Here is a 23,062-nt window from a genome sequence, read left to right on the forward strand (position 1 = left end):
TTACCTTACCTCTGTTGTTTTCAAAAACCTTCTCCTGGGTGCTCTCAATGCAGCAGTCAGGGGTTTTTTTGTCTGATTTTTTTTTTTTTTTTTTTTTTTTTTTTTTTTTTTTTTTTTTTTTTTTACTTCGCAAGTTTCTCCTGAGGCCACCCAGGTCTCTGAGTCTAGTGGTAGAAACTGGGAGAGGGATGCCTGACTTACAAAAAAAGCCAGAATGAGTTAGGGACTATTTAAGTCAACAGGACAAACACAGGACTGTGGAACCGCATGGGCTGCATCCAAAGGTGCCAAGTGTTGGCTGATGCAATTGCAAGACCACCTTGGAAAGATGATGGCAGTCAGGGGAGGCAGAAAAAGGCCAACATCACAGCCATTTTAATGAAGGGCAAGGAGGAGCACACAGGGAACAACTGGCCTATCAGCCTAACCTCAGTTCCCAGGAAGATTATGGAGTTTGTCTTCCTGGAAGCCATGTCCAAGAACATAAAGGATGGGAAGGTGACTGGGAACAGCCAGAGTGGGTGTACCATGGGCAGATTGCATCTGACCACTCTGACCACTTAGGTGGTGAGATTACCTCTGTGAAGAAATGGAGTGCAGTGGATGATGTTCACCTGGATGGTAGCAGAGCCCTTCCCAGTCTGCAACAGAATCCTTCCAGACAAACAGGTAAGAAACAGACTGGATACATGGACTGCAGCTTGTGTGAATAATCTGCTGGACTGCCGAGTTCACAGGGTGGTGAACAGCAGTACAAAATCCAGCTGTCAGGTAGTTAGTTACCCCTCAAGGGCCAGTGTCAAGGCCTGTAATATTTAATATATTAATGACCTGGGTGATGGGATGGAATGCACTCCCACCGAGTTCACAGCCAAGTAGTGAGGGAAACTGCAGGCCAGAGGGGAGGGGAACAAGTCAGAACAGACCTCCAGAGACTGGAGGAAAAAAACCTGACAAACTACAAGAAGTTCAAGAAAGACAAATCCCTGCACCTGGGACACAACAAACCTACACAGTATTACAGCCTAGGCACCAACTGGTTGGAAAAGCAGCTTTGCAGAAACAGACCTGGGGGGCCTGGCAGACACAAAATGGAATATGAGTCAGCAGAGTGCCCCTGCAGTCATGAATGCCATCCATATATCGGGCCATATTAGCAGCATATATTGAGCCATATAAGCAAGAGCATAGCCAGCAGATCAATGAAAGAGATTAATTCTCTCTATGTGGCACTTCTGAGACAGGATCTGGAGTGCTGTGTCCAGTTTTGCACCTCCCTGTACAAGACAGACATGGACATACTGGAGGCAAGTGCAGTGGAGAGCAACCAAGACGGTCAGAGGCTGGAGCAGGTGATGTACATGGAGAGAGGCTGTGAGAGCGAGGTGTGTTCAGCCTTAGGAACAGAAGGCTCTCAGGGGATCTGACTGTTGTCTTCAGCTACTTAGTGGAAGGGTATAAAGAAGAGAGAGCCAGACTCTTCTTGGAGACATGCACTAAAGAACAAAGGACAACAGCTATGAGCTGCAATAAGGGAAATCTTTTTCACCATGAGGGGTGTAAAGCCCTGGAATTGGTTGCCCTGGAAGGTTGTGAAATCTTCCACCTTGGAAATATACAAAGCTTGACTGGACATAGCCCTGCTCTGGGTGATCTTGCTTTGAACGTGAGGTTGAACTAGACAACCTCCAGAAGTTACAACCTCAACTGTTCTGTGATTCTAAATGTCCTTGCACAGAACAGAGGAGAAAAGGAAAACAACACCAGAATTTTCATCAAACTATATCCCAGGTTGTCACCCTTGATGTTCTAGTAGGGTGAAACACTCGCAGGGCTTTTGCTTCCTTCTATCTGGGCATGCAGACTATACCAATGTTAAGGAGTAAAAACAGATAGGCCCTCCAAGTCTGAAGGAGTTCCTGGATAAGAACTGTGAGGAACACAATGGAAAACAGAAAATTAAACAGTAAAGTGCAAATATTTGCAAACACTTTCTCTTCGTAGCAGAGACTTTAACCATTACAAAGAACAGTTGTTGGCAATTTTTCCCCTCATATATTTGAATTCTAATCACTAAAGAATAATATTTCCCAAATTAAAAGAAATAATCTTATATTATCCTTTTAAATTCTGTTAAACTAACAGTTTATGCCAAATGAGAAAATTGAACATCCTTTGTTTTTTTTTTTGTTCAAAAGCTGCTTTTAGAGTTCAGGTTAGTGTTGAAGTTTAGATTCAGAGGAACTGAAAATAAACAACAGTAAAAGCCTAGAAAGAATCATTTAGAATGTTTCTATAAAGAAATAAATTCCAAGAGTAGAAGCAAAAAAAGTCAGACATGATTTCTTCCCTCTTGTCATCTGTTCTCTACTACTCCTGTCACACAAAGCACAGGAGAGGAGAGCCTGACATGATATCTGGAGATTTTCCAGGTGACATCAAAATATTGATTGTACACCACATTTGTCAAGACCCTGCCAACACAAACTATCTCAGGAGAAAATGCAGAACATCCGAGTTGTAATGTTGAGGGGTAATGTTTTGTTAAGGTTTTTAATTTCTACAAGCACCAGTCACAGAATAAAGAATCTACTACTGTGATAGGCACTGTACATTCAATTTTGCCCCACTACTATAAACATTCCATATTATGTCTACACATAAACACTGCGTCAAAAATTATTACCATACATGCTGGGGTTTTTGCCAGTATCTACATGAGATACCTTCAGTTAGCACACAAAGCCCCATGCATCTTATGACTGCCCTATAGTTAGGTCCTTTCATTTAGCTGATGCACAGCAGCATCAAAAAAGCTACAGTCTGCTCCCACAGAGTTCTACAATAATCTCTAATGGTCAATCAAGCTGTGTTCAAAACTGGCAAAAACTATTCTGAGCACTCACGAAGAGAGGATGCAGAGGAAGTCCCACGAAGAAACATCTGCAAGCCATCCTCGCTGTCACTGGTACTGGCCATACTGTTTCTCATCTGCATCACAGACAGCTGAGAGCAGAGACTAGGCTGTCGATCAATCTTTTTTGAAGCCTAAAGAAAGAAAAAAAAAATTATTTTTAAAAATGTCAGGCAAATTAAAATAAAATGGAAAATGACTAATTCCCTTGCAGTAGATGCTCTGGTCTCAGGTATGATTATCCAAGAAACTTGCTAGAGCAGAAGACTCTATGCAGTGTACATCAACTGGAATGAAAATAGAAAATGCCAGTAATATATTGGAATTGGAACTCTGACAAGTATGAAGCCTCACATTAATTATTCAATTTCAATTTAGTTTTGCACTGGAACTTTCATGTGTTTTCTTACAGAAAGAAGAAAAAGGAAAGATGAAGGGAAAAAGGAAAAAAGGCAAGGTGAGAAGGAGTGTGCAGAACAGCAGTCTCCAGGAGAGAGCAGTATCCCAATACAGTTCTTAACACATATAGGAGGCACATTGCTGCATATTCCTTTAAGGTGCCATACTCCAGAAATTACTTTCTGCCTACGTATATACGAGTTTCATTATAGAAAATTCCCCTGTAAGTCTTTTTTTATTGCAAAAAAAAAAAAAAAGCAGGTTTAACACATGCTTTATAAGATGTATTTTACAGATGGTATATTTCTACTAGATCATTTGGCCTTACTGCATTAGTAAATTAAAGCAGTGATCTGAAATACTTTTTAGTATTTGACCGCAAGGTGGTGTAATCTATTTAATTAATCAAAAAGCAAATTAAGCAGTGCTTTATTGCTATTAAATTGTCTCCCCTGCCATTCTTTCTTTTCTCTTTCTATAATCAGTATAAAATTGAGAAAACTTACAGAGTCTAATTAGGCATAAAGACATGACAAGTTAAGCCTGTTGAAGTCTGTAGTAGTGGCAGTCATTCCTTTAGGATAATTTTCAATCAAATTCACAACTTTGCAGATGTAACTGTTTAACCTATATACAAGTTACCTAAAGGTAATCTGATGAGAAGGATTTTTGCTCTAAATTAATCAATACAGACAGAATACAAAAATACTGTATTATAAAATTATAAAGCCTTCCATAAATGATGATGAAGATTCTTCAAATAAATTATATATGAGAACCTTACAACCAGTACATGAATAATAAACAAACAAACAACAACAAAAAAAAAACCCCAAACTGAAAAACCACCAGCAAACAAGTTACTGTCCAAATCTTGTAAAGTCACATAACTATATAAGGAGACAAAATGAAACTAAAACAAGATAATATATCTATGACTACACCTAGACCACTTACCCGGACACCTAAAACACACTCTCTCTACAGGCAAAGAATGAGTTCTATTCAGACCACTTAATATTCTATATGTATTCACATTTATTTATATTTTATACATATTTCATGATTCCTTTAATTAACTGCATCATATTCATATAATGTTTGCTTTTTTTTAAATTTGTATTTTCAACCCTCAAAGATGTTGAAATTATTCTTCCTAGAAATCAGTATTACATAGATGTTTCCCCTAGTAAAAATTTTTTAAAGAAAAAACTCAGAAGCTTCTTTGTACAAAGGCACCCATTTGTTAATGAGAAAGGATATCCAGGGAGAAGCACCTTTGTAGCTAGTGGTCATCATGTCTAACAGATGACTAGAAATATTTGCACTAGCCAATCAGTTTTTAATCTCTGTTACTCATCTTTCATGTACCTGACTGTGCAAACTTTAACAAATATTGCTTTTGACAGAAACACTGCACTGACTCACATCTTGGCACTAAAAGGCCATGAGAGTGCATTCAGCAGCTGACAGAAGCAGGTTAAAAAAAGGTGCTTTAAGAACATGTAAAATTTAAGTAAACACACATTTTGTGTGGAAGAAAAATTCCCAAACAAAACTCCAATTGCTTACCTTGTCATTTAAGGTTGGGTCGTTCAATGAATAGAGTTTATTTGTAATATCTTTGCCAATAAGGTACTTGAAGATCTCATAAAGAAATGGCTCAGACTCTAGAAAATAAGTCAGCCTTTCCCTGGACCAGCACAGGAACTTGCAGTTATCGTCTGCAATAATAGTGACCTGAAAAAAAAATACATGCTCAGAATTAGCACGTTTAAAAATGTTTTAAGATTAGCACATTTAAACATGCTTTAAAATAAGTGATACCATTTCATTTGTGTCTCCAGTTAAAATAACTGTTAAAGCCATAAAACTTTTTGGTATCCCTTAGAATGTTGTGTTTATAAATATAAAAAAATCTCAGATATTTATTAACATTGTATTTTTCACTGATATGTACAGCCAGTTTGTTTTTCAGAAAACCCGGGGGGGTGTAACAGGAGAAAAATCTCTCATGGGTTCCCAAACTGTAAAAGCATTTATGTAAGAGGAAATTTACATATAAAGTCAGTTCTATGGTGATGACACTACTTGAATCCTAATAGGCCTACATGTTGCTTGGGTTTATTTTATGTCTCCAAGCAGGAGCAACTTGTATCATCCAAAGGTCTCCATCAAAGAATTTTTAGTGATTAAAAAAAATAATTTTCACCTTTCTCTCTTCGCTGTCATCCCTGTGGATCCCACGAGTACCACTTTCCAGCAGTTGAGTTAAGCAAGGCTCTGTTTGCTCAGTTATTGGTAATTCAGTTATGGGTAGTTACAAGAGAGCTTGCAGCCCCTCATGGGAGGCTGGACCTGCCAGGTTTGTCCCCCTGTGCCCTCAGAGGGCAACAGCACACTGAAACCCACACCACCTGGTGATACCCAAAGGCACGTTTTGAAGGGGGAAGTCAGTCGCCTACAAAGAAATCAGGTGCTCTCTTCTATTACAGGATAACACAACCTCCTGAAAAAATTAAAAACCTATAAAGTCCAAGAAATAATGGGAAACTGTCACGTATCCATGGATTTTTTACTTCACAATCTGTAATGTAAGCCCACTGGCTGAGGAAGAATTCACCAGCATTGCCAGCAGATGGGGTCCTTAAGATTGAATCTGTGTACTCTTGAAATGGCAGCAGTGACAGTATTAATACGGCAGCAACGAGCAGAACTCACGAGTAAAGGATGTGCATTGCACCAGATTGCAATCATTTTTAAGGAAGGCAGCAGTTGAGGCATGAACCTTTTCCCTTGAGAGGGATGAACTCGTATTCAGTCCCTTACAGGGAAAACAGGCTGTGTCAAGAGGGCAGCTGTGCTGTGGGACACCTCGCTGCTGCAAAATGAATGCATCCCCTGGCATTAAGCCTAGTATTTGACTGGAACATATGACCTCAATCCCTGATTTTAGAGTCTACATTGCTCTCCCTCCCTCCCCTTCTGCCAGGGTATCAGTGTGGATGTACCCAGTCGGACACCGTCCAGCCATTATTACACACATCTAACTAAAGAACATCAAGTAAGACACAGCAAAATAGTCATTTCTATGGGGAAAAAACCCACTTCTCTAACAGTATTTCCACACGCCCCCATAAGGCTATAATAAAATATATCCTTTAATGCACTAGCATAATTACACTGCTAGAGACACATACCCTTATTGTCCCTAATATGAATATTTTTATTCAAAATACTGAGATAACTTTCAGATTATGCTGCTTTAACAACTTGCAAAATGGCAGAAGCATTAATATGCTTTGATAAGTACCAATTTCCAATTACCAGTGCCTGAACTTTTAGTCTTTCATTATTACAATAATTATTTTTTTTCTGTTTTTGAACCAGTGACAAGACCTGCTTATATCATCTCTCTGTCCAGCAAAGCCACCTCTTAAATTATTTGTCCTGAACAATCTCTTAAAATAAAATGAACTTGGAAACAGTAAAGGAGAGCAGAACAGCAAAAGTCAGACTGCTCAGTCAACACCATCATAATACTGTTTTGTGGCATTTAATTTTAAAAGTTATTCTTGATATGGTTCATTGTCAAACACCAGTACGAGAAAGTCAGCAAAACTGTGCAAGTCAAATAGTTCACTGCTGATCAAATTTATATTCTGGCTTTTTTAATGATCCCATCATCTCAAATCCAGTGACATTTAAAACAAAGTGTACCTGGAATTTCTCACCCCGGTTCATCTGTGTTGATCGAAATTCAGGAGAATCTATAAAGGCACAGGGGTAAATATTATGCAGAAAATGCCCTCGATAAGACACCTTCATTCTGGAAATAAAAATGTATGAAACAACATTTTAAAATCATGGAAGTTTGATTAATTTCATCTAAATTTGGATATGATTGTTGACAACGGTAAAGCAGTATGCAACAGGAAAAAAATACATTCATCTTCTGGAATATCACACCCAGAGCTACCCTGTTTTCTGCCTAAACCTCCACTGATTCCAAGCATAACAGGCTGCCAGTCAAACAGAGATTTGACGAACATGGCGTGTATCCTCAAAACACTGTTATCCAACAAGAAAAAGGTGTTTTGCAGAGTTATGCTATACAGCCAGAAGAGAATTTAGGCTTCTTTTACATAGCTTTGTGACAATGAGTAAGAAAAACAATGAAGCCTGACATCACTGTTACTGTCAAGAGAAACTGGTTAAAATATTGACCCGAATTTAATGTGAGTTTCAAGATTACAGCTTGGCCACTGGTATATATTTTATCCTTTCTCACCTGGGTTCTGTCAGCCTCTGGGCAGTGCACCTGCCCCTGTCTACTTGCATGTACATGTGCAATGAACCAATTCTAATAGGCCTGCTGTTTTAAATTCTACTGGAGGGATACTTTTCCTTCCCTCATGTACAATATTTTTTAACTTTAAAAACTGAGAATGCACTGAGAATATAACTTAGGTATCTAAAACTCAGACAAAACTCTTGCTTGTTCTGCAAGACATTGCCTTTGGTTTTATACAAATATAATTCCCACTAAAATCCATGCCACTGTACATATAGGTGGATACATAATATGCTTCCAGTAAGAGACATCACTGTCATCTGAAAAGAGCATCACAAAATATTCTATACCTATAGACTATTTGGCTATAGACTCTTTGTCATAGAGCATAACATGCTACAAACAGTAACATTAAAAAAGCTAACAAAAACCTCAACAATTTTTTAATCTATTCAACCATCACACAAAGCGTAAGACTGTCCCCAAGCTTTTATAGAACCTACTTCCCCTTCAGCAGGATGCTTAGCCTATCATCAACCGATGTTTTATCTTCTGCTGCATAGGCTTGCCCTGTCTTTAAAGTCTGAATGTTGCAGAATTGTCCAGTTAGCCTTTGGAAGAGCTCTGGAGGCACATGGAGAGGTTCAAACATTCTCTTGTAGAGGCTGCTAAGTTCCTTCTCTATCTTGATCTAGATTGGATAAACAAGAGACACTGATAAACACAGATGCAGTTAAAAAAGGGTAAGGCTGCACACATGCTTTAGTTGCTATGCTTGAGGAACATCTTTGGCTTCATTTTGCTTAAGCAAGGAAAGAAGTGGCAAATGTGTGACATCTATCCACAAACACTGCCTATAACAGGGTAACCAAAACCTTATCTAAAATTAGCCAGGTTGGCATACAGGTGCTTTAGAATGGTGTTCCATCCAAGTGGCACATTAAATCAGACACAAGGAGTCTTCTGAGACTTCCGTTGATGTAACACTGAATAGGACTTGGGCAAGAATTACACAGATAGCCTTTCACACTACATACGTGCGTCACTCTGGTTATCTCTCAGGCTCTCCCAGGAGCCCCTTTCATCCCTGAGCTTCTTGGCTTACTTACAGTAGAAAAGCAAGTCCTGAAAAACAAATCCATCATATTGAAACCACATGCAATGAGGGAAGAAAAAAGAAAAACCAAAACACTGCCAGCTGAACATCCCACATCTAGGAGCCCACCCAAACTCTGGCAACCGCAATGAGGGAAAGGAAGTTGGCTGAAATCCCAAGCCTGGAAGTCTTTCCTGAATGAAGGCAGGGATTAAGACAGTATCCTGGCCTTCCTGAAAGCTGAGGCAGCCTGAACAAAGCCTGCATATTTGCTGTGAAGAAAACAAACTAGAACAATAAGCATCAGATAATGAAGAAACAAAATACAAAGAGAATAAGGAAAAGCAACCAAGAAAAAATGGCAGAAGAGGCACATTTCGGGCTCATGTTCAACTTTTACTTCAGGACATGCAGGTCTTTTTCTACAAAGCTGCTTTCTAGCTGGCTGGTCTGTGGCATATGCTGATGCATGCGGTTATTCCTCCTCAGGTGCAGGACTCTGCACTTTTTGCTGAACTCCACGAGGTTCCTGTTGGCCCATTTTTCTAGTCTGGTGAGGTTTCCCAACCTTCTGGCCTATCAGCTACTCCTCCCAGTTTTGCATCATCAGGGTACACATCTGCCCCACCATCCAGATCATTAATGAAGATGTCAAACAGGACCTAGCACTGGCCCTGAGGTTACACACTGCTAGTGCACACACCACACACTAGTATATATAATACACACCTCCAACTAGACTTCTTACCCCTGATTACCACACTTAGCCCAGCCATTCAGCCAATTTTCAATCCATCTCACTGTGTCCTTATCCTGCACACACTGCAACAGATTTTCTATCAGGATTTTACAGGACATAGTGTTGAAAACCCTACTGAAATTAAGGTAGACAACATTCACTATTTCCTTCATGCACTTCTCTCGGTCACTATGATTATTCCAAGACTATCAAGAATAGCCTCCCAGTGACATCAGCTCTTGTAAGTGTGTGTCATTAAGGCTCATGGACCTACTGTGTCCAGTATGTCACATGATCTAAAGTTAGACTGCTTTCACACTGAATCAATTACTAGTTAAATCTCACACCAGCAACTACCTTTATATGAAATCTAGGTTAGGAATTTCCTGCACATTCCCTGTGCCACAGTCTTTAATATCTCAGCAGACATCTACACATACAAAACAAGGAATAAAAATTAACCAGCAAGAGAAACTGTATTCTGCTGGGGATTGTCCTGAACTATTGGATTTCAAAATATGTTCCCTATAACTGTGAAGCCAGATGACTATTTGTTTTGCTGGCATGTTCTCCAGGAACTCTTTCATTTTTAACAGCTTACCAATTTAATTTGCACCTCTTTCTATACATGACCACTGCAACTCAAAGAAATACATATCTTCATCTGAAAAAGGAATCTGAGTAGCTTCCAAGACTCCTGAATTCATAACCATGCAAACAGACATGAGGGCAAATTTTGGCCCTGGAGTGTTAATGCAATCCCTTAACTAGTACATAATTCACATTTTCTGATCTTCCTGTAATGAATAATACTTAGAGAGAGCAGGCGTAACTACTTTCTTAAAGACTGATCAGGCTGGAGACTGTAGCTGTACTTTGGATGGTCTCCCTTATAACAGACTATTCACTCACAGGCACGCTGACTGCTCCTCCAGTCATGCTTGTGGGTCATATTCCAAATGAGCCATATGGGTAGGTGTAGTGTTTTGTTCAGCAGTGGTTGAAATGTTCTGGGGTGATGCCAGATCTCCAAGTCAGACACCGATTAGACTCAGCTTCCACTCAGACTACAAAAGCCAAATTTGTGAAGCTCCAAGAAAACAAAACCACAGAAATAGTCTTCTGGTCAGAAAAGAAACCCACTGAGATTTTGCATGCTCCATTTAATAAAATAAATATTTAACAACTGAGAGTATCAATTATTCATTTTGTAATACGACTAACTTGTAATTATTCTTCCATTCCTTTCTTTCCTTAAAAACATTATTTGTGAGGATGACCAAAACTGACTGAGATGGGCAATACAATAGCTGCAGAGAGAAAGTCTCCCTCAAAAATTAGTTCTTAAGAATTTTAATTTTTTTTCCCCATTCTTTATCTTCCTGTAGGAAAAAACACTTAAAAACAGCCTTTGAGTTCATAGTAAACATGTAAGACAGTTAAAAAGTCATGCATGACTACTAGGCATCACTTCAAGTAAGCTTGTTGATCATAGTCTGTAACAAAGATTCATATGATTTTTTTAAATAATTACTGAAAGTATTATGTATTACACCAATTAAAATACTACAGTATTTTTCATGCAGTGTTCATAAATACCGTGATTTCTTAGTGGAAAGAAGACTATTGAAATTAAGTCTTAATATACTAAGAAACAGCACTACATGGCCAGTCTATCAGAACTAATTCTTGACTAAGCTTTTAAGTTGTACAGGTCATGTAGCTCTTTTGATGGTAACCTTCAGGTGAATCTGTGCTCCATACTGGAGGAACAGTACTGTAGGTAAAGCCTTTGTTAACACATATACTCAAGTAAATGTACTCAATTTATCACCTTGTTGTAGACAGATGCAATTTAACCTTCATCCTCCTTATATATGCTGTGGTTGCCTACTGGAGTTTGTCCTGCAGTTTTCAGTCACGCTGGTAAAGATTTCAGTCTTTCTACCATCTCTTCCATTTCCTTTAAATTCTTCCTCCTTTGGCAGCTTGCTCTGCCTCTACTTAAGTTGAAATCCTCAACGTGCACAGTATTTTAGTACAAGTCCAAAGTCTATTTTCCTACATTTCCTCTATCACTTTCTACTGAGAATTCTAGTTTATTCTGTGTAAGAACAGTTTTGCCCCACGTGCATATGGCACACAGTCTACGGGAGTGCCAAGTACCTCAGTTCTGCTGTGGTTACATTGCTAATGGGCAAGGGCTACAGAAACACAAAGAAAAGTTAAAGGTCCTCCAATTTAGGTCCTCCAATTCCTTCTCTCTTAGACGTAATTTTTTTTACAAACTTCGATGACTGAGTTTATCAGTCAAGTGTCATGTCCTTACACAATTCCTTCTTTTTAAATCCACCTATAGAGTAGGACTTCTACCACTTAACCTAACTCCTACAAATAATGCTGTTAATAAATTTACTACAGGATTTAGTGAAAATAGCTGTCTCTTCAATAGGATGAAGTCTATACTATGATGCACAAAATACCCCAGCCTATGCAAATACAGCTTTTAGTAGACAATTGTAATTACAGAAGAATGTTTCTTTCTTCATTCAGTATTGATTTACACATTGTAAAGTAGTATTTTTTTTACTCAAGCACAAACCAGCACACCATCCTCCTGAGATGCTTCTTCACTCTCCCACAGCCTTTTATTTAGATTTTTGGAAAGGGTTGGATAGGTATGAACCCAAGGACCACTACCCACATTTAAAGATGCATGTCACAACTCACTTTTAAATAAGTTTTAAGGCTTGGTTTTCTCCAGAAATGGATTTCTATTAGCTGTGCACTCCAGCCTTTTGCAAGAATTTCTGACATTGTTGGCCAGTTCCTGTGCCATCTGACAAGATGCTAGAGGCCTAAAAATGATACTAAAAGGCTCAGTTGGTGAGCGGGTTGAAGGGGAGCAGGACATGCTAACTTGGCTGGGGGAAAAGACTGCAACATGAACTTGTCCCATATTAAAAACCAGAGTACCTGCATGGGATATTTAACTGCAGACACAAACACAGTCTGGCCCCACTGGTTCTGCATTATCACAACTGCTATTTTGTGTGTGCATTAGACAGCATGGTCATGGCCGACTAGCAGAAATACAGTGCAGTTTCATCATATGCTGTATCTTAATGATGATATAAATGGATTGAATAGGCTAAAATAATAGCATTAGCAACACAAACTCAAGAGGAACTTCCCTTTCAACTGGTAAGATTACTCTCTGAGAGCAATTTAAACCAGAAATATTTACTACACATCTACAAATGTCTATCTAGTTTTAAGCTATCTCCTGGGCAAGACAGAAGTCAAGCATCATGCTGCTATGCCAGGAAAGGAGCAAGGTGCTAATTTCTTAGCTGCTTTCTGGCACAGGCTGTGTTGACTTGGTGAAGAGCTTATTTCCAGCTAGGCTGGCTTTGGGTTCTTTTGGTACTAGCTGTTACACACTTCCAGAGTGTGTCTCTGGAACATAAAAGTATTCTGCTGGAAATGAGTACCAGTTCATTGGTTTGCCTAGCAAACATGGGCAAAATTTCCTTTTCTTGCATCTTACTAGACTGCTTGTGAAATTTAGCTGTTATACATACCGGTCGTCTTTTATACACTAGGTATATGAAATGTAAAAGGTTGACAACCAAAAACACAGAGTTCCAGATCATTATGTCCAATGCACAACGATAGAGTGTAGCCCAAATGATGAACAATGCACATCCTGTAAAAATTTAAAAAAAAAAAAAAGTTAATTCCACCAAACAAACATTCCTACAAAGCCATCAAGAATGCGTCCACTGACCATAATTACAATGAAAAGCAATATATCCTACAAGCTGTACTACACTTTGGTTCTTGGGATCATCGCATGCAATGGCAGCTAATCAGCACAACGCTGCAAACAGGCACTGAGAGTAGGTTGATAGCATGGGAGTGCAATACTGAAGCGACAGTAATTCAGATCAGGACTGGGGAAAGCAGAAAGGTGCAGCCCATGATGATCCATTACTAAAATGAAGTAGAAAAGAGATGTGGAAAATTCTACCCTAAATAAGAGAAAAAAATAATTAAGAAACTTTATCCCTAGCATTGAATTAATTAGACGAACAAAAGCCTACAAATGAATGCTTATTGTTCATATTACTAACCTTCGTATCTAATTAGAGACCAAGAGTTGCATAAAAACTTCCTAAAGTCATACGCAGATATTTTTGAAAATTAAAAGGAACTATCACTGCAGCATTTTGACAAGGTCACAGAAGGAACCTGTATAAAGGTTCTATATACAGAGCTTGTATAAAATCAAAGAGAAAATTTCTAAACACTTACTCTTTTTTTAGTTGCCTTACTTTGAATAATGAACATTGCTCTAAAAGGCATGCTGTATGATTAGCAATTCCATTTTTAGCCTACAAAGACAATATTTATCAAATGATAGATTATGCATCAGTGAGTCTCTCCCAGATAACTGTGAGCCTACCAAGTGATCACAGATATATTTTCCTTTAAGTTTCACACGAAGACAAAAAGGAGACAGTGCCAAGTTGAGTGTTCCTGTCCCCATTCTCCCTGAAGATGATATTGAATTAATGAACTCAGTATTATCTAGTCTGTCTGCACTGTTAACTGATGAGGCAGCACTTACACACGGATTAGAAAAATCAAAATATAGTGGCTTTCAATCTGCTTATTAATTAGACTGCAAGGGATGGGAGAATACGATGTCTGCAAGTATTGAAGAGGACCAATATTTCAAAGTAGCACACAGGGGGACAGGGTCAAAGCAAAGGGAACAGATACCTAGGAACTCATGCTGCCTACCAAGCAGACTTGAAACCTGCTGCCACTGCAGCTTGCAAAACTCTGATTCAAGATCTGCTCAAAATACCACAAGAACTACAGATCAAAGCAGCGGGCTCAGCAAGTGCAGAGCTCCCTTTGGTTTTAAAGCCAAGCACTACACAGATAAAAGGTCCTGCAATGCTGGGACCTTCAGTCATCTGTGCAGTTTATTTTAATAAGTTACCCTATAAAAACTATAAAACAGAAAAGGCAAGATCATTGTAAATTCAACAATAGAAGTTCTATTATAAAATTGGCCTGCACTATTACACCAACAAGCACTCACTTAAAAATACTTAAGCACTCTCTTGTTGGATGGGATGTATCTTTCTTGCACTGTAATGACTCACTATTCCTTCTTTGATCACAAGGATCTTGTCCCACACAAGGCAGAGGGGCTTTGAAATAGCTGTGGGACTGCAAGCGTTACAAATGAAACCACACTTGCTCAGTCTCAAGCATGCCAAATTTAAGTTTTCCTCTCAAGTCAAATTCTGGTATCACAAGATTCCTACAGTGGTAGAAGAAACGCTACTGACTTCAGAACACAGACTGCACTCCCTATCAAAAGGTAAGCTGGCAACAAAAATAACTCTGGTGACCCGCAAGTGCCACATGTTTGAACTCAAGATAAAAGAACATGTGGGCTGACAGCAAGCTTCTCAAGGAAAACCTCACCTTCTGCAGACATACTAAGCCAGTGCACCAGCCAATATATAATCCCAGCATTTCCTTGAAACCTAAAATAAAGGCTTTAATGATCCATAGACACAACTATGACCTGAAATTTAGTGAATTTTAAGCAGCCAGTCACATCTGAAGTTAACGGTGTCCACTTGTTTCCAAGTTGACATATTCATAGGTTTGAAATTTTAAGTTACAATTCTGGGAAGTTTTAAGAGCCAAGGGTTGTATCATCTTTCCAGAAAAGGTATGTTGGGGTCAAAACGGGCCCCCACTTAGACCAAAACCATCTTCAGAGTACAACAACCATTAATATAGGCAGTAATTTCACCATAAATTGCAGGGACCAGCTCCATAATGGTCAAGAACAGCCATTTCTGTCACAGGAAGGTTGCAAATCTGTCCAGAATAATTCTCCTACCTATGGTGAGCAGGCCTCGCAGAAAAATCATATGAAGATTCAAAGTAGTTGGAATAACCAGTCCAACTGCAAAGCAAATATTTGCCACGTGGAAAACAAGATGATGAATCTCTTTCCAGTTTTCACATGCAGTATCATTAAAAGGCTCAAGGGTGGCATTTTTAAAGTCTGGAACAAAACCTAGTGGGGTAACAGTGAGTGGGCTCATTGCTGTAGTATTCATCTTGGAGACACCTGTGCGGAGAGGAAAAAAAAAATCATCATGCATTAAACTGAAATATAGTAGACATACTTATGTATTTTAGGGCTATTTTCTCTCTTTCCAGGATATATTTTCCATTACCATTCATGAAAAATAAATCTACAAACACTTTAAAAAGGTAAGCTAGATCTATAGTTCAGTAATGCTTTGCTATCTCTTTCACTTAAGAGCTAGGCTTGAAGAATTGAACATTTCAAAATTTGGACTATATGCACATAATCAACAGTAGCTGCTATGACTGTCATTGCTAAGGAAACATCCTATGTGCCCTTCCTAGCCCTACGCAAATAAAAATCACAATTTAATATTCCATTTATTGAACAGGTCCACTATCCTAGGCAAAGTAAATACCTTAGAGAACTTAACCTAGATGGGAATTAGAAAAGAAAAACAAAGAAGAGGTTTATGTAGCATTAGTCTCTCTTACGGCACATAAGTCTCCTTTATGGCATTCTTCTAAATAAGCAATGTAAGATCTTGGAGGAGGAACATGTGCTGTTTGATTGATTTAAAAAAAGTCAACCAACCATATAAAAATCAAAATCAAAGAACCTCAACTTTTGGCTTTCTTGCAGTAAACTTGGAGGTCTCCTAAGCCATGCATCATCTTGCACACATTAACCAGAGTACACAAAACACCCCCAAACCACTTTGAGGACAGTAAATAAAAACCCCACGATTTCTCTTCCCAGATGATCAGATGCTATTAAACCAGAAAGGGAGATGACCAGGTTGCTACATCTTTTAAGGAAATAGTTTGGTCTATCTAGTATGAGCAAGCTTACAAGACCTTTGTCTGTCTGTGGAACTCCTGGAGAAAAAGAGACAGTTAAAGACTATTTCGAATCTAAATATACATAGGGGGTTTTGTTGTTGTTGTAATAATAAAATATAGCATATATTCTTCTCACACCAATTAAAAGGAAAAAAAAATATCTGTGGGCAAATACCTTGCCAATATAAAATAAAAAATTACTATTAAAAACAAACTACAAGGAGAACATAGAAGATTTCAAGACACTACCTTCAGAATCTTAAAAGCTGCTCTCTTTAGGGAACTGCAGTCAATGTTACAAGCATTCCAGGAGGTCTTCTCCTGGAAACAGTTCCCACAAAACAGTTCCCAGCTGGAGGAACACGACTGTTCCTAGACAGACTGTCAGAAACACAGGAGAACCCTTCTTCCAGCAAGGCACATATGGTATCTCACTGCCACAGCAGTAGAGATCATATGGAGCTGAGCTTGAGTCTCATTAATGAAATATATGCACTTCATCACTGAGCAAACATGCAACACGGTGGGATTTGCATTCAACTAAATTCTGTAGAGACAGTGCACATCCCTGCTGTGTGTGATTACTAAATGTCTTGCAATTACTCTGCTCAGCAGACAATTCTGAGTTGCAGTTAACACAGTTAATATTTCCTCTAGACTTGAATATACTCTGAAGCATCTCTGCTACTTGAGAGTGCTTCTTGGGGCTGTGAAGCAATTTTGAGTTGCTTCATCCATTCCTTTTATTATTGTCTCCCAATCAACCTGTGTACAAGGGATAAGCAAGCTGGACAGTTTCTGAAATTAATCAATGTTTTAAATCCCTTTTAAAATAGTGGGAAGAAAAAAATCCTCAACCCTCTCTGACAGTTTCTCTCCAGTGCCCAGAGGCTCTCACAGCTAAGGTGTGCTACAGAATATGCAGAGGCATCTTGCAGGATCAAACACTAGCATGGACACAGTGTATCCATATCTGGATTTAAATTATTTTCAAAGACAAAAAATTAGATAACTCTTTACCAAAATACATAATTCACATTTCTTAAAAGATCGCTTTCCTCTTTTCATTCCTACATTAGTTATTCACAAATATTAATTAGAATGTGGGGTTTTGTCAAACAAAGTGTACACTTAACTGTTATCAAAATCAGGTCCATACAAACACAGTCCTACTGTCTTTCAGCTCTTCCAAATGAATTCATCAACAGAATCAGGAGAACAGTTTCACTGTCCTGACAAAGACACTCACACAGAGAGCCAAAGTGTGAGCCTGTGCGAGGCTGCAGGACTGGCATTTTAACACGCTTATAAACAGAAGGCAATTGCTAACTGGATAACTATGTCTGTGCTCATCTCACACACATCTCATCATGGTGCTCCCGTTGTTTTCAAACAATATAAACTCCCTACACTGGAACAGCAGGATCCCTAGATCTTTTACGAAAAGTTTTCTGCTGAATTTCTACCTATATTCAGCCTTTCACTGCCCAGTCATCCGCCAGTAAAGGCACCACTTAATGTGCCAACAGAACAAGTAAAGACAACCAAACTCACATACAGACATAGAACCAGCCTAAGTCCTTCAACTCAAGATCAAAACAGGCTGCAAGAAGCAACTTCAGCTGCATCTGATCATAAATCAAAGAAGCCTTCTGGATGCTTGATTTTTTTAACAGCAAAATTTTGCACTACATCACTGTGAGAATCGAGGCTACCTTACTCTTTTAAGACTTGGCTGTAAAGCATCACACATTTGAAGACTGGAAACCAAATGAGCCAAATTAAATATACAGCACAGGACAATCTCATTCTCCTCCCAGCCCAGCAAAAACACTGCTCCCCTTGCTCTTCACATTTACTGATGCCTCAAACCACCAGCCATAAAGTGCTGTAATGTTTCTCCAACAAACATAGACCAAGCCATTTAAAGCATCTGCAGTTGTAAGAAGATGTTCAATGCTTCTGAAAGTCTGGGCTACCTACTTAATTACCTAAATTACAACCCAGGAACCTAAATCTACCCACCTCCACTTTTTTAATAAGCTGTTTTTAATACCTCAAAGCCTTTATACGAATGCATTCAAACTTCACTTACTACTCAGAAACAATGACTGTAGCTCCCCTAACGTACTGGAAAACAACAGAAACCTGCAGAACTTCTCTGTCACAATGGTATTTTAAAGCTGACAGAAATAGACTGCAAAGTGACACAAGGACAGATTTTGACACTGGCTCTGAATTTCAACTATGGAGCCTGCTTGAGAATGAACAAAAAAAGGCAGACAGGCAGAGTTACAAGCTGTAATGTAAAGTGTTTATCTACAGGTAACACTACAAAGGCAAATATCCAAAATGTCATAAACAACATTGCTGTAACTTTTAGATCAATTCTTTAGTCCTAGCATCTACTGTTGTCAAATAACACCGAAGAGTGAAGAAAAAAAGCTGCAGACCAACAAATGAACAAATAATTACCATTTCTTATCTTCTGCTACTTCAGAGAGCCAAAAATTCATTTTGAAAGTACAGTATCAGACCTCTAAAACTCTAACTTAGGGTTATATCTACTAAGGATTAATACAGCACAAGACTATATAGTTATATGCTTAAGTCTTCAATGCAAAGACATGTATTAGTATCAAGAGTTAAAAAAAACAACCAACATAGTCAAATAATTTTGGAAATCTTGGGTAAATAGCCCAAGATTGAAATGAAATGAAAGCTTTATGGAACATAAGACAAAACATTAAAAGAGTATTTTTTTAATATCCAGTAGTTTGTCCATCATATGGATTTAGATTTACCAAACCAAGAATTTGAAAACTCAGCTGATTGTGAACTCAAGCCTATTTGCTGTCCAAACAGGAGGGGGGGGAATAAACAAACAAACAAACAAACCACAACCAAAAACAGACAAACAAAAAACCCCTCGGTCACACTTTAACATTACATCTATCCAAAATTAGGATTGTTAACAGCAAAGTCTGTTAATTTATTTTTTTTAATGAATTTGATAGAAAGTTAAGATAAAACATTTTGGGTTTAGGTCAGAAAATGCAAATTCTCAGAACATAAACGAGGTAGCTTACTCTAAGATTTTGCTATGCTCACAACATCCTTATGCAAACAGCCAGACTTCTGAAAGTCATTCCCAAAAGATTTAATCTCCAAATATTCAGACACAGAGATGACTTTAAAACAAATGGTGATTTTATGTATACCCACACAACATTCACGGAAGACAGACACGGCAGAAAAGTTTAAAGCAGTTGGCTCTAGTATGAGAACCAGTCAGCCAAGCTGATATGGGACAGTGCCAAGTGTCCCACTCACATCATTATCCACTTTATTAAGATTATTCATATCCCACAGATTTACTGGTCAACATTACTCAAGTTAGCTTCTTAAATCTTTGCCTGAGTATGTTTGTATAACTTTACAGTCAATTAAATTTTACAGTCCATCATTTATGTAGATAGATTTTGTGAGTCTAAAGGAAAAAAAATAAAATTCAAGCTAATTTTTTTTTTAATTATACCTGCAGAATTTTTAACTACTTTTCTATGGTCTTGTAGTACATGAGCCGCATAGAGAATTTAGGCAATCAATAATTCTTTTGCTTTTGTCAGCTGAAGACAAACTACTAGAGCTAACATAGCTGAGTTAATTACAGTTTAAGTTACCAATTTCATTTTTTGCAATGCCACGGGAGCGAATGGGAAGATAAGTATAAGAAAAGATGTATATCGATATGCTCCTTGTAGCAACTATAATTTAATTGTATTGACTACAGAAATTTGGTAGTCACTTTAGTCACTTTCTGCAGAATGAAAATATTACGTTTTCCTAGAACAGTCAACAAACTATTCACGCAGCGAGAAACACTCCCAGGTACGCTCGACTTGATAGCAGCGGGGCTGCGCTGCGGCGATGGAACTTCAGCTGCGTTTGGGCTCGCTCTCCTTCTGGTCACATCGCTCACAGGTGCGCCGAGAGTTGAAACTGAGGGGGGCAACCGCAGCTGCCACCCCGCAGCCCTGCTTTGCGCTCCGAAGCTTCATTTTAGCCCACAGCGTGCGAACGCCAAATCCACCATTCATACAGAACAATTGTGAAAGTAATAAAAAAATTGAAAAGTACCAAGCAAACCCTCCTTTTTCCCCCCAGAGGGCCATTTCCAAAGCTGCAACTCCGCCAAGGGCCATCGCCTGGCCGTGCTTTCCCGGGGCTGTGACCGAGCGGGCAGGACTGCCCGGCAGCCGCGCCCGCAGCCCGGCACGGCGGGACCCGAGTGCCCGGGAGGGGAACGCGGAGACTGGGGCAGGACGGCGCGTTCTCCCCCGTCGCCGGGCAGGTCAATAGCGAAGCTCGGCGCCCGCCCCTCCTGCCACCGGTGGAGAAGGGCCCCCGGCCCCGGGGGCGGAGGGACCCGACGGCGCTGCTCCCCACCGTCGCCCCCGCGCTCCCGGTGCCGCCGGCGCAGGGAGTCAGGAGCGCCCCTTACCTGCCTCGCGTCCTGGGAAAAGTTTCCCGGCCGCCCGGGACAGGACAGGGACAGCCTGGAGCTGCCGCTCCTCGGCGCTGCCGGCAGCGCGTCCCACGACGGGCACGGAGCCGCGGCCGTGACTAAAATAGGCAGCGGCGGCGGGAGCTGCGGGCGGCGCCAGCGCCGGGCGGGCACCGACACCGACACCGAGCGGCCGCAGCGCGCAGGCGCCTCTGCCCGCCCCGGGGGGCTGCGGGCGGGGCGGGGGCGGGAGCGGCTCCGAGCCCCGCGGGGCTGCGAGCATCACCCCGGGCACCCCCTGCCCGCGTCGGGGCCTGTGCGTACCGAGCAGTGCCTGACCGAGGCGCCTAAAGCAGGTGGGGAGAGCCACCCCGCAGAGGTGCAGCCGTGCGCTGCAGGGTGAGCCCCGCGCCCGGGCAGCCTGCCCGGCTGTTGAGTGGTTAAAATTAGAAGAGCTGAATTCTCCCCTAAACGTGTGGCAAGCAGTATTGCCCCTACATGGAGCCACAGCAGCCCTTATAAAACTGCTCTTCTCAACTTGGCACCTGCGGTGGTTCTTTGTCACGAGCATGATGTTTAAGAGATGTCACCAAGTTTGCTCGTGTGGCAGTTTGACAGCTCCCAGAAACGACGTGCCTCCAAAGAGGGACGCTTGTGTCCCTGCACGTCGGCAGAAGGCTCCGCGGATGTCCTGTCTTGCCCCCTCCTGGACCACCGGTCTGGCAGGGCAGGCAAAATAGTCACCGAGCCTGCCCTCATCCCCAGGAGGTTGATGAGTAGCATCCAGTGATGAAAGACATTCCAGATACAGCCTATGGGCAGCCCATCCCATCCCAAAATCTGACTGTCAATGATAAATTAGGACTGCAAAGGCAAAAAAGCCCTTTCAGTACATTCTGATGAGCTAGCTACAAAGTGGGGTTATTTTTTCAGCAGCCAAGAACATATGGTCAGTATTATACCTAAATATATTTTTAAAAGTATACAGAATCCCGATTAATTTTTGAAGTAACTGTTTATACATGTACACATCAACATGTGCCCCAGGAAGCTCTACTTTTGGTTGTTCTTGGCTTTACACCTTGGAGAAGAGATCTGGATCTTTCCAGGTACGCGTGCATATGAACAGGGGTTTTTTGAATCTTGCTGCCTGATCTGATTTTCAAAAATATATTATGAAATGATTATAAAGGACTTGATTTGGGACTATGTTTCCTCTGACTGGCCAGCCATTTTTATGGATGTACTTGCTCTTTCCCGAAATATGCAGAAGAGTAAAAGAGCTGGAAAAAGGGTAGGAAGAGAGTCAGGATAGCATGGCTACAGGAATGGTCACAAGTGATTGCATCTAGCACGTGTTTGAGATTGACAGTATTCAGCTATGCTTGCTGGAGCAAAGCCAAGTAGCTTCCAAAAGCAGCACAAAGCAGAGCTCCTACCCCAATCTAAACTGACATGTAAGCATTTTCTAGCACAGTACTGAACATTATGCGTTGGAGAAGCACAGTTTGTTGTACCTTCCATAAAGTCTTCGTACTTCTCTGATTATCCTGCAGGTCTTCTCTAATTTTGGGCAAAGCCTTGGTGGTAAACAGCACCTGCTTAGCTCAATGCAAAAAATGTTAGTTAGGAAAGCTTGGCAATGAACTAGTATTTGCAGCCATGTGAGGGTGTAGAACTTTGTCCTGACTGCAGCTAGTCTCTTGGGATCTTTATATTTCAGTATATTTGTGATTAAATGCCATTTCCGCTCTGTAGCAGAGCAGTAAGAACCAAGACTACAGTAACTAATGTAAATGGTGGTATCTAGTACAGCTGTCAGTAGAAAGAGAGAAATGAGTGAGGATCTGAGAGCTGCCCCTATATGCTGTCTCTCCAGGAGGAGCAAAAGCAAATGGAGCATGTAGACATGGCTTTGATGGACTCTACCCACTTCTAGAAAAAAACCTTTAATAGAATCACTGGCATTATTTTATATAGGTAATAACACATAGTCCTAGGCAGATATTAATGGCCATGATTTTATATAACCTTTAGTTATACAATAAGACTAGATAATATTATCTATAGTTATACAGATAACAAACTTTCTCCAAGTAAAATATATTAAGTAGAGTTTCTCCTCTAAAAACAAGGTCTCA

At 40.1% G+C, this 23,062-nt stretch overlaps 1 protein-coding gene across 1 annotated transcript in view; it reads right to left on the reverse strand.

Annotated features, from left to right (window-relative positions):
* The window catches only part of BVES (blood vessel epicardial substance), a 26,222-nt gene extending 5,131 nt beyond the window's left edge, over positions 1–21,091 (reverse strand). Inside the window, exons 1-7 of the mRNA XM_017818702.1 lie at positions 20,919–21,091; positions 15,378–15,611; positions 13,027–13,151; positions 8,111–8,298; positions 7,034–7,142; positions 4,886–5,053; positions 2,907–3,048 (exon numbers count right to left, since the gene is read on the reverse strand). Of these exons, the coding sequence (XP_017674191.1) occupies positions 2,907–3,048; positions 4,886–5,053; positions 7,034–7,142; positions 8,111–8,298; positions 13,027–13,151; positions 15,378–15,600 (955 nt within the window). The 5' untranslated portion in view covers positions 15,601–15,611; positions 20,919–21,091. The remainder of the gene's footprint in view (positions 1–2,906; positions 3,049–4,885; positions 5,054–7,033; positions 7,143–8,110; positions 8,299–13,026; positions 13,152–15,377; positions 15,612–20,918) is intronic.
* Between the last annotated feature and the right edge of the window lie 1,971 nt (positions 21,092–23,062).

Source organism: Lepidothrix coronata, unplaced genomic scaffold, assembly GCF_001604755.1.
Source record: "Lepidothrix coronata isolate B3197 unplaced genomic scaffold, Lepidothrix_coronata-1.0 Scaffold70, whole genome shotgun sequence".
NCBI lineage: Eukaryota > Metazoa > Chordata > Aves > Passeriformes > Pipridae > Lepidothrix > Lepidothrix coronata.